Source organism: Cnephaeus nilssonii, assembly GCF_951640355.1.
Source record: "Cnephaeus nilssonii genome assembly, chromosome: 9".
Taxonomy (NCBI): Eukaryota; Metazoa; Chordata; class Mammalia; order Chiroptera; family Vespertilionidae; genus Cnephaeus; species Cnephaeus nilssonii.
This window is the reverse complement of record NC_137080.1, coordinates 73,105,477-73,118,122: the sequence shown is the minus strand read 5'-3', so window position 1 is coordinate 73,118,122 and position 12,646 is coordinate 73,105,477. Positions and strand designations below refer to the sequence as shown.

Sequence of the window (12,646 nt, the reverse complement as noted above, 5' to 3'; positions counted from 1 at the left end):
ATTAGTTTTATCTCTTCTTCAACTTTATATAAATGGAATCATATAGTATGTACTCTTGTATTTGTCATAGTATCTGTGAGATTGATCTATATTGGTCAGTACTTTGTTCCTTTTTACTGGTGACTAGTACTGTATTCTGTATGAATATAGCACAATTTGTTTATTCATTCTCATGTGGATGAACAGTTACTAGTAGATTATTGATAGTTGTTAGCTGTTCTGAGTAAAGGTGCTATATACATTTTGTACAGATCTTTTTATGGATATATATTTTCATTTCTCTTGGATCAATATCTAGGAGTGGAATTGCTTGGTCAAAAAGTAGTTGTGTATTTAGTTTTATAAGAAACTACTAAACATTTTAGTATGTATTTCTAGCAGCAAGATAGGAGAATTCCAGTTATTCTATATCCATACCAAGATTTGGTGTTGCCAGTCTTTTTCATTTTAGCTATTCTTTTGAGTGTCTCATTGTGGTTTTTAATCTGCATTTTCCTGATGAACAATGATGTTAGGCACTTTTTCATGTACTTAGGATCATTCATTTATCTTTGTGAAATATCTGTTCAAGTCCTTTGCCTATTTTAAAAATTAGATTGTTTGCCTTTAAATGTGAGTTGGGGTTCTTTATATATTCTTGATATAAATCTTTTGTCAGGTATATGTACTGTGAATGCATTCTCTCCCAGTCTGTTGCATATTCATATTGTTAATTGTGTCTTTTGATGAGAAGTTTTTAATCTCATTAAGTATAATTTATAGATTTTTTTTTTCTTTTATAGTTACGCTTTCTCTGTCCTGAGAAACCTTTGCTTATTCTTGTTTCAGGAATATATTTTTTGTTTACTTCATTTTTTTAAAAAAGTTAAGCTTTTTAAAAGCTTTTACGTTTATTTCTATAATCTATCTTTGAACAGATTTTTGTTGATCTTTAAAACAACCAGCATTTTATTTCACTGATGATTGATTCTCTGTTTTCCCCCCATTTTTTACTTTGTTGATTTCTGGTCTTTAAACTTAGGGTTTAATTTGCTTATCTTTTTCTAACTTTTTTTTTTTTTTTTGTATCCAAAATGTATTTATTGGCTTGGTTTCCTACTTTTCTTTTTTTTTTCTTTTTTAAAACTAATGTTTATTGAGTATCAATCACAGGAAAGCTAGTCCAGGAGGGGTGAAACAGTATGTGCAAAGGCCCTGTAATGGGGGAGGGGAGTATGCTACACTTTCAACAGAATAAGGAAAACAAATCCATTGTGATTGAAACACAGTGGGTAAGGAAAAGATAGGCCCAAGAGGAGGGTGGAGAAAAAGCAGGGAGGGCCAGACCGAGTAGGACTGTGAGAACCTGTAGAATTGGATCTTAGCTATACACTGGGAAAGCCATGAGAATGTTTTAGGTCAGTACGTGATCCGATACCTACTTTTTTTTTTTTTTTTTTAGAATAAACATCTTTATTACATGAGCTAAGATAGGAGGGCAGATGATTTATTTGCTTTTCCAGGGCTTTGATTTTCCTCAAATAGAACTCCAGCTTCTTGCCCTCGAGCACATAGCCAACTGCTTGGCCACACTGGCCTGGTCTTGAAGCTATGTATGCAAGAAGCTTGCCCGGCTGAAACTGCTCCTCGAGAAGACTGCTGATTCTGGCATTCTTCTTCCTTTCATCATATTTCTTCTGAATTTTCTTTGATCGTTTTTTGTTCAAAATCTCTTCCTCTTCAGGAGTCAGCTTGGCCCCCTTCTTGCGGCACAGGGGCAGTGTAGTGGGACGTAGTGGACTCGTACCACGGTCGGTACGTGTGCTGTCGACGAGCACGATGCAGTTCTTTACTAGGGTCTTGGTGGGGACCAGTTCGTTGTTGGATGCATTGTAGACATCAATAATCCTTGTTTTGCACGTACATCACTCTGAGCCCCGGAGAAGTTGCCCACGTCCAGCCTCGAGGCTATGTACTTCTTGTTGCCTCCGGGCACTCGGACTGTGTGTATGCGGCGGGGTCCAATCTTAGTGTTGTTTCGCTTCTTGTGGTAGGGCTTTCTCTTGCCCCTGGTCTTGCGGCGCTTGTGCCCGTTGTCCCAAGTGACACCCACAGCTCGGCGCCGGCTTTTTGTCAAAAGCCACATGCGCAGGAATAAATTCCGGAGGTGCAGCCTGCTTGGGTTCACCTTAAGTTAGAAGTGGTGCCTTATTGGCCAACTCATCCAGGTCAGCCTGGGACAGCTGGTTGACCTGGAGCCAGTCACCGCCTATTCCAACCGTTGGACGACGAGCCATTGCATAGCCATGCGTGTAGTTCAGTGTCTGGCTTCTATGGAAGTCTGTTTTCATGGGGTCCGCACAGGATGTGCCCGGGAGCAGGGGCAGACCAGGCTCGGGGTTGGACATCATCGCATCCGCTACGCCGCCGCCTAGGAAAGGTTTTGTTGTACCTGGTTGCCCGGGCGACGTGCCACGATCGATGGCGGGTCTCTCGGGGTTCCATGGTGATACCAAACAGCGCAAACACCTGCCTGTGAAATGCTGGGCCACGGGCGCTGAGGGACGGGTCTGCGCGTCTTGGTTTCCTCCTCCTCTTGATTTGAGGTGCTTTTCGTGCTGCTTCCTTCTGAAGGAGCATCCTTCTGTAAGCCTGGCTTTTCTTCCTGTTCTGACAGAGAACAGTGGAGCAACCGACACACAAAACTCTTTTTTGTGCAGGTTAAGGATGGTGGTGATTTTGTAGCATCCTGGGCATTTCGCATCCATGAAGTAGGAATTGGGGCTCTGCATCAGGCACTTTTTGTGTTTCCTCTTCGTCTCTTCTGGAGAGGGAAAAAGGAGCTCCTTTGTGAGAAGCATATTATTGTGGGGAGGTCATCTCTGCCAGAAAAGGGTTTTATTCTAGCTTTTTAAGGTAGAAGTTTAGATTGACTTTGGACCTTCTTTTTCTATATAAACATTTAAAGTTAAAAATTTTTGTCTAAGCATTGCTTTACCTGCATTCCTCAGATTTTTATACGTTGTTTTTATTTTCATTAAGTTAAAAATATTTTATCTTTTCTCTTTTAATATTTTCTTTGACCCGTAGATTTATTAGAAATGTGTTGTTTAACTTGTAAAGATTTAGGGATGTAATTTCCAAATACTTAGGGATTTTTATTATTATTTCTTGTTTTCAGTTTAATTCCACTATAACTGAAGACCATACTCAATATAACTTCCCACTTTTAAAATATATTAAATGTATGGGATGGTAGCAGGTCTGTTCTCTTTGGAGTTTAGTTGTGAAAGGAAGACAGTTGAAGCACAGTTCCATTTTTCTTTTTCCCTAGAGAAGATTTATTTTCAGTTAATTTTTGGAATAGTGTCTCACTTAATTGAGCCTGATTCTTTTTATTTATTTATTTATTTATTTATTTATTTATTTATTTATTTATTTTTGAGCCTGATTCTTTAGTATAAAAGTAACTATTGACATGGCATATTCCTGACATAAAATAAATCAGTTCTTAATGAATGGGTACCAGATTATTGAGAATCTTACTGTAGCATTCCTCCACCCAGTTTAATTATAAAGAAATTATTGCTTGTCTGATAAGGTCCTCTGTCAGTGTATTTGATTCTGTTCTTAGTTTTTTTTAAAGTTTGTCTGATTTTTAAAAAATCTTTTGATTCTAGTTTTACCCTTTTGTATATAGGATAGAAACAGACAAAATGTAGGTAATACTCAGGTACATTGAGCTGATAGAATCCTATCTAATCCTATTTAATAAAGAGGGAATATGCTAATTGACTGCCCCACCCTCAAATATGGCGGCACCCACAGCCACAAAATGGTGGCGCTCAGTCCCCTCAGCCCTGCTGGGGCAGCAGGCACCTAGCTAGCAAGGCCTTGCTGTGCACCTGCCTCCAGAGTCCCCCAGTCTCCTCAGCCCCCCCAGCCTGAGGCTCAGGTAACCAGGGCTGGCTGAGGCTTGCGTTGCTGGCAGTGGCAGTAGCAGAGGTGTGATGGGGTGTCGCCTTCCCCTGATCGCTGAGTCGCCTCCTGGACTGTGTGAGGGGTCAGGCTGGGCTGAGGGACCCCCCTCCAGTGCATGAATTTTCATTCACCGGGCCTCTAGTATTATATAACCTGCATCTTTACTGAGAAATATCTTTTAGTGCTTATGTATATGTTGTTTATTTTATAATTCCTACAATAAAAGCAGAGATACTGCATTTAGAAAATACTTATGAAAGTTTTTCTTATCCACTTTATTTTTTAAAATCTTTTTTTATTGAATTTATTGCAGTGGCATTGCTTACTAAAATTATATAGGTGTCAGTATAGAATTCTATAATACATTATCTGTATATTGCATTATGTGTTCACAACTCCAAGTGAAGTCTCTTTCCATCACCATTTACCCCGTCTTCGATTTGTCCCAACCCCCTTTCCCTCTAGCAGTCATCATACTGTTGTTTGTGTCTATGAGTTTTGTTTTGTTTTGTTTTGCTTAATCTCTTCACCTTTTCTTATCCACTTTAGAGTTCGTTGTCGGAATGCTGGTCCTGTAGCTGTAGCTGAGAAGAGCATTGCCCAGATTGCAGAGAAATTCATATTAAGAGGTTATTGTCCAAATTGCAACCAAGCCTTTGTGAATGAAACCAGTACCCGAAACCATAAGCAAAATTTAGGACACAAAGTCCGAGTCATTAACTCAATGGAAGAATCAGTCTTACTTTATAGCTACATCAGTGAAGGGAAAAAATCTCCTTCTGACTTGAATCTATTGCTAGATCAATCGAAATTTTCATCACTTAAAAGAACTATGTCTTTCCAAGAATCTAACTCACAAGATTGCAGTACCATTCCAAAAAAGAAGATGAACTTAGAAGATAAAAGCCATGAAGGTACGGTTTGTGTCCAGGAAGGAAAGTCAGTTGTTAAAACCTGGTTTTGTGAATGCCATCAACGATTCCCAAGTGAAGATTTAGTAGAAAAGCATGTTTTCTCAGCAAATACAATGTGTTTTAAGTGTGTGGTCTGTGGAAAGGTATGTGAAGATTCAGGTGTGATCCGTTTACATATGAGTCGGATACATGGAGGGGCACATTTAAATAACTTTCTTTTCTGGTGTCGAACGTGCAAAAAGGAGTTAACAAGGAAAGAAACTATCATGGCACATGTGACTGAATTTCATAGTGGTCACAGGTATTTTTATGAGACAGATGAGGTAGAAAGTGAAACTTTGCCATCATCCTCTACAACATTGGGGAGTAATTTGACTGTTAAGAATCCTTCTTCAACTATTGCTATTGTTGATCATTCCCCACCAAACAGTCCTCCAAGGGGTAAATGGCAATGCCGAATCTGTGAAGATATGTTTGATTCCCAAGAATGTGTAGAACAGCATTGCATGTCTTTAGCAAGTCACAAGTTTCATAGATACAGCTGTGCCCATTGCAAAAAGACGTTTCACAAGATAGAAACACTTTACCGACATTGCCAAGATGCACATGACAATGAGATAAAGATTAAGTACTTCTGTGGGCTTTGTGATCTCACCTTTAATGTGGAAGAAGCATTTTTGAGTCATTATAAGGAGCACCACAGCATAGATTATGTGTTTGTGCCGGAAAAAACTGAAATTTCAATTAAAACTGAGAGTGATTTTCCTGTGCTAGAGACCGGTAATCTGTTAACCTGTGGTTGTCGTGAGAGTTACACCTGTAAATTCAACAGAAGGGAAGATTATAGTAGATGTCTCCAAACGATGCTGGATAAAGGTAAATTGTGGTTTCGCTGCAGTTTGTGTTCAGCAACAGCACAGAATGCAGCCGACATGAACACTCACATCCATCAAGTGCACAGCGAAGCAAAGAGGGTGGAGGAGGAGCAGCAGTATGTAATCAAGTGTGGCACCTGCACCAAAGGGTTTCATGATCCTGAGAGTGCTCAGCAGCACTTCCATACAAAACATTGCTTCTTAACGAAAGCCAATGTGGCGCATTTTGGATTTGAAAAAACCAGCCCGTACAAGTTTGCTGCCAACGCCTCACGTACAGAGAGAAAACTGAAACAGACAGTAAGCTGTCCAAAAAATTCAGACATGGAGAAAGGAGCCGAGAATGACCTCAGCTGTCAGAATATTGGTATGCTTTTCCACTCTAATGTGTGTGCAGATTTCTGTATTAATGTAGAAACGTGTATTGTAGCCATCATTTTTGTGAAAACTAGTAATGATTCAGTTTTGAAGCAACAAACATGATTGGATGATACATTAGTTAATTACTGTAGCATATACTTCGTAGGGATTTATATTCCTACTACTACATCCAGCCAGCCATTTTCTAAACTTAAGGGGACCAAGAGTGTATGTTAGCTTTAAGTAGTATGTATTTTAGATAACATTTTTTCTTTTACAAAAGGCATGGGGATTTGAGAGATGAAGGAAATTTACAGTGTTTCAGAAAGTAAAATTTTAAAGTTATCCTGGACATATTATTTTGATTTTAATTCAAATGATAAATCAAGTAGAATTCTTTTTGTTTCTATTTTGGCCTTATTCTATAAGTACAAGAAATCTTCAGGGTCACTTTAGAATTTATATATTTTTGTTATGATTTGTTTTTAATCAAAGCTTTTACTTATAGTTAAAATAGGAATTAGAAGTAGAGTTATAAGTGGTAGCAAAAACCAGGGAGAGAAATGAGGTATGGATCCCTTGTTTGTACTTACTCTAGACTTTCCTTCTCCTATATGGTAAGATTAAGTAAGCCTAGAAGAGTGCAATGTTTTTATTTGTTTAGAAATATAATTTGTTTTGTTTAGAGTATAATTGCAAGTCTGTATCCTTTAAAAAAAATTTTATTGAATTTGTTGGGTTGACATTGGTTAATAAAATTATATAGTCTTCAGGTGTACAATTGTATAATGCATCATCTATATAGTTCATTATGTGTTCACCACCCCAAGTCAAGTCTCCTTCCATCACCATCTATCCCCCCTTTACCCTCTTCTATTCCTCCTACACCCTTTCCCTCTGATAATCATCATACTGTTGTCTGTATCTATGAACTGTTGTAACTGTTGTTGTTTTTTTCTTTGCTTAATTCCTTCACCATAACTATTAACTCTTGATAAGTTTTACCATGTAGAGTGGAGACAATGAGGATATGTGAAAAATTTGACTAATAAAGTATTCTTATGAAATACTGAATTTTTACAGACTTGCTCTCTGGCGCATGTAGATCTCAGCATCACCTTTAGTCATGGCATATTTTATGTAAGAAATTATTAACTGACATACTACAGACCTACTTAACACTACTTCAAACAGTAAACCTGTGGTCACCCCATTTTATGTTTTCTTTTGCTTTTCTATTGCTCTTCTGGTTATTTATTGGAAATTTGGATTGGTTATGTTTAATAGAAGATGATTGTAGTATCTAAATCTATACTAATTAGAATTTTAAGAAAAGATATAAGATGATGGGTGGCTTGGAAATGGGAGGGGATACAGTAGTATATTTGAGGGAGTCTCTATTAGGTGGAGCAGAAGCTATTTATTTTATAAATAATTTAATATTTTAAGGTTTGCATTGCTACCACTAGAGTCTTAAAGGCTTTGTCAAGGTAGAAGAGTATGAAAGAAGGGAAAGGGAGGGAGAATGACAGTTGGAGAGTGGTAGAGGATGAAAGAGTCTGAGAGAACCAAGAAAGATGTGCTTGTAGTGAAGTACTGAAGTGTCACCAATGCCTATTATGCACCACTTTATGGTGCAGGTTGTAGGTTATCTCGTTTCTGCTCTATATGGTGTTTAATCACAAGCCAGAGGGCTACTAATAAATCAGTCTATATTAGGAAAAGAATGAAATTATCCAATTTAAATGTACTGTGTCATGTACAGGTTTGAACTTTACAAAAAGGTTTAGATGAGAATAACATGCAAGATTAATATTTTGCATATTCTCTGAGAAATTAAAATGTTTTTAGCTAATTCTTACTGAATCCATATTAATGTTTTTTTCTTAGATGAAGTTGTTGAGCTTCCAGATTTGGATTACCTGCGAACCATGACTCATATAGTATTTGTAGATTTTGATAACTGGTCCAACTTTTTTGGTCATCTACCAGGGCATCTTAACCAAGGAACATTTATTTGGGGCTTTCAAGGTATGGTTAATAAGGAAAACATTTGAGGCAGTCCCCCTTTTGTTTTCTTCTTAGAATATGGTTCACTTTAAAGGACTCCTCTTGAATCTTCCTGAATAGAACATAGGAATATATTGCAATATTGTCAATTTATAGGATAGTTACTCTGCTAGAATATTTTTTTCTACATTTCTATATGGTAAATGTTAGCTCTTTAGTGACCCAAAGTGTGTTGGTCTTTAGATACAGCTTGAAAAAACCTTTATTTAATACCTTCAATGTGCCAGGTACTATACTTGGTGCTAACACATGCTTACTGATTTTAAAATATAAAGAAGTAGGCTGAGAAGTTTATTTTTTCTAAAGTATAAAACTAATAAGTAGCAGAGTTAGCTTTTGAACTTGGGCCTTGTGGCAACTATGCTACTATTAAAAAATGTGCAACTTTATCTAAATCTTTTTACAAACCATTGACCAAACCTTGGAGAAAGACTTGTTTGATTTATAGAAGTTTAATATAATGAGCATCTGATATACTTCATGTTTGATAGGAAGCCACATATAAAGAGAATTGGAATTTAAGATAGAAACATAGTGACCTGGATAAGTTAGCCAGTACAACCTTTTAGTAAATCTAGCTTTGCTGATTGCCCATCATGTCTCTCCCCTGGACAGCCTTGACATATTTGTGAAAAACCACCAATGCTTACATTCATATGGAATGATACCATTCAAAGAATTTTCACACATTACTTTTGATTCTCCTTAATATCCCTGTGAGTTTTCAGATGAATAGGCAGATTCAGGGAAGTTGGTCTACGTTCCCAAGATTGTAAAGCAACAAGATGGTGATACCTGCACTAGAACTGAGTTCTTCTGCATTCTAATCTGGTACTTTCTCTCTAGAACACTTTTTTTCCCTAGTGTGTTTTCTTGATAAAATTTTCAGTTGTATCTAGTGTCTGGTTCTTTTTCTCCCGTTTGACTATCATTTATGCCTTTTTTAAAAAATAATAGGAGGAAACACCAATTGGAAGCCTCCACTCAACTGTAAGATCTATAATTACCTGAATAGGATTGGATGCTTCTTCCTTCATCCTCGTTGTAGTAAAAGAAAAGATGCTGCTGATTTTGCCATATGTATGCATGTGAGTCATTGTTTTATTCCAGATTTAATGTGAATCTAGGACCTATTTGGATTCCCTCCCCCCCACACTTTAATCATAACGAGGCTGTAGATCATTCTTCAGTGTTATATTTTTGTATTAAACCTTCTATATCAGGTTCTACTTATGACTACTATAAGGGCAGAGACTAGAGCTTAATTATTTATTGCTTTTTCCCTAACTTCTATCAGACTCTTAGGTACCATAGTAAACTCTCAACTATTTATGGAATAAATGATCAAGAGATGACACTGCACTTGAGGTATACTAAGACACTTTCACGTTTTAACATCTCTGAAATTGGGAGGCACCTTAACAATCACTGTTGGCTAGACAGGATTTGCATTTGTTTCTGCTTTGCAAGTCACCCAGAGAAATAACCAGCCTGAGACCCAGTTTAAATTAAATTCTCTGCTTAAAGATTTATGTGTCACATTTATAACATGAATTTACTAGTACTCTGAAAACTTGTTGAATGATGCTTATGTTTTAAACCACAAGAGATTTCTTTTTCCACCTATCCAGTGCCAATATTGAGTGTGCTAGTTACATTGCTTACCTTTTCTCTGTGGTTGATTTATAGCATTTCAGCTTTATGATAGGGGCCGCCTATTGGACTCCTTTTGGCCCCTCCCTGCCTCCCTCCCTTCCTTTCTTCCACATAAAATAGCTTATCTTCTAGTTGATTGTATTTTATATTTCATTAAATGTGGTATATTTCATTTATGAAGGAGATCTTTACTTTGGTGGGAACTAGGAAACAATCTATATCCTTCCTAGGTGTGTGTTCATTCTGAAATAGATGTAACTTGATTTGAAACTCAAATGCTGATTTTTATCAACATCTGCTGTTTGTTCCAACTTAGGCTGGCCGTCTAGATGAACAACTACCCAAGCAAATTCCTTTCACCATCCTCTCAGGAGATCAAGGTTTTCTGGAGCTAGAGAATCAATTTAAGAAGACTCAGAGGCCAGCACATATACTAAACCCTCACCACTTAGAGGGTGATATGATGTGTGCCTTGTTAAATAGCATATCTGATACCACCAAAGGTATGCAGCTACAGTCACAGTGTAAACCACCCAAGAGGAGGAGACTTCACTGCTGAGAGAAATAATAAACTGCTGTCCACTAGTGAACTGTTGCCTGCTCACTAAACCATCATGCTCTCATACTTCTATTTGTTTTCTCCTTACCTCACTTCCATTCTTAAGTTTTTTAGACTAGAATGAATTCGTAATCTTTTGAAACATTTTTGATATAATAGAGAAAGTCTATATTCATGTATATAACATATTCATGATATGAAATAATGTTAGTATAATTTTACAAAACTAAGAATCTAGACCTTCACTTTGTTTCTGAAATTCCAAATTTATCTTTAATATTTCAGAAAACAAAGCTCTTAAAGGTGAATCCAGAAAGCAATAAATAATAATATGTCAATATCCCTCCTCCCCAAGAAAAAGACCATATAAGAATTTGACAGTGACAAAATGAAGCTCTGAAAGATCGTTTTTTAGTTTTCTTTTTAAAAAAAAATATATTTTTATTGACTTCAGAGAGGACGGGAGAGGAAGAGGGAGAGAGAAACATCAATGATGAGAGAGAATCATTGATTGGCTGCCTTCTGCATGCCCTACCCTGGGGATTGAACCGTGACCTCAAGGTTCATAGTCAGTGCTCAACCTCTTGCTGAGCCATGCTGGCTAGGCTCTTCAGTTCCTTGGAAGGGCTAGTTACTCCCCATCCTAGTCCTGGAACTTACACTCTCTTATCTGTCTTTCTGAAATTGTTCAAAGAAAGGGAGTACTATTGTCCAGTTTCACCAGTATTTAAGAAAGAATGTAATTCTAGAGGTTCAGAAGGGGTTTTCTTTTTGTCAGAATTTCTGAAATGTGGGTAGAAGAGAATAACTGCAGCTATGCCCTACAATTTGCAGTTATGAATGAGAGTCGAAGGTATTGGTGAATGACCTCCATGAAAAACTAACTACTTTTTGGCATTTTTATTGCATGCCTTTAAATTTTTCAACTTTGCTCACCTTCTAGCTATTTTTTTCTTTTTCTTTTTTTCTAGCTATTTTTTTCATTCAACTTACTTGGAGCCACTTTTTGATTGAAAACCCATTCTGAAGAATTTTGCTGGATCACTTACTACAGTGAATTAATTTACTTCCACAAGCTTAGGAATCATTCATTAATCGAGATCAACTATACACTTTAAAGGAAAATTAACTCTGTTTTACATATTTATGTCATGTCTTAGTATTGACTTTTATCTTTCTGTTCTGTAATTTTTGGTTTTACCTATTATTTTAAGCTTTTTTTGTTTGTTTTATTGCTTGTTTGTTTGTTTTTTTCCAAATGTCTTCTTTTTCTACTCTTTTGCCATCCTTTTTCCCTTAACATTTATTTAATATCCTGTAAAATACTTAAATTTTTACCTTTACTACCATACGCCAACCCCTTTTTTCTTCTCTTTTGCTCATGCTTTTGGGAGTGTTTTGCAATTTAGAATGTGAAGCCTTTACAGATTTGCCTTTATTTCAACTTTGGAATGAGAACTGCATATGAGTAGGTCTGCATGGGTATATTATGGTTGGAGGTAAGATATCGGTTATTGTTATATGTTGATTTTTCCCTTCCGAATGCCTCTTTTATGCTCTAGGTTTTTGGGTTTTGTAATCATTTGTTCATAATCAGTGCTCTTCTGAACTTACTGCTCTTTGGGAGCACGTGTGTACTTTATTCTGAATTTTTATGAAATGCAGAGATTGTGTAGTGCATAAAGAATGGCATGGGCTTTGGTTCTAATGCTAACTTTGCTACTTCCTAGCTGTGTGATTTCAGGCAAGTTACTCAACTTTTTATGAGTCTAACTTTTCATATCGATAGGTTGTAGAAATTAGTGATATGTATAAAGTGCTATAGGTACTATAAATAGCTATTTTTATTAATACTGTAAAAAGAAAATATGATTCCTAGCCAATAGACTTTTTTTTAGTTTTTTCTAACTTTTTTATTGTAGTAAAATATACAAAACATAAGCTTTATCATATTAATCATCCTGAAATGTACAGGTTAATAGTATCAACTACATTTATATTGTTGTGTAGCCATCACCAACATCCATCTCGGAACTCTTCTCATCTTGCAAAACTGAAACTTTATACCCATTAAACAATAACTCTCCATTCCCCTTTCCCCCCAGCCCTGGCAACCACCACTCTACTTTCTTTTTCTGATTTTGACTATTCTAAGTATTTCATATAAATGATATCATGCAGTACTTGTCTTTTTATGACTGGCTTATTTCACTTAGCATAACATAATGTCCTCAGTTTCATCCATGTTATAG

At 36.6% G+C, this 12,646-nt stretch overlaps 1 protein-coding gene and 2 pseudogenes across 3 annotated transcripts in view; 1 reads left to right on the top strand and 2 right to left on the bottom strand.

Moving 5' to 3' along the window:
• The window catches only part of ZNF451 (zinc finger protein 451), a 96,525-nt gene that overhangs the window by 50,279 nt on the left and 33,600 nt on the right, over positions 1-12,646 (top strand). Inside the window, exons 10-13 of the mRNA XM_079780762.1 lie at positions 4,510-6,116; positions 8,000-8,140; positions 9,137-9,267; positions 10,152-10,338. Of these exons, the coding sequence (XP_079636888.1) occupies positions 4,510-6,116; positions 8,000-8,140; positions 9,137-9,267; positions 10,152-10,338 (2,066 nt within the window). The remainder of the gene's footprint in view (positions 1-4,509; positions 6,117-7,999; positions 8,141-9,136; positions 9,268-10,151; positions 10,339-12,646) is intronic.
• Positions 1,129-2,268, bottom strand: LOC307105192 (small ribosomal subunit protein eS8-like; annotated as a pseudogene). The gene has a single exon. The product of its transcript is annotated as a small ribosomal subunit protein eS8-like (transcript).
• Positions 2,169-3,367, bottom strand: LOC307105194 (annotated as a pseudogene). Its single transcript has one exon. The product of its transcript is annotated as an uncharacterized misc_RNA (transcript).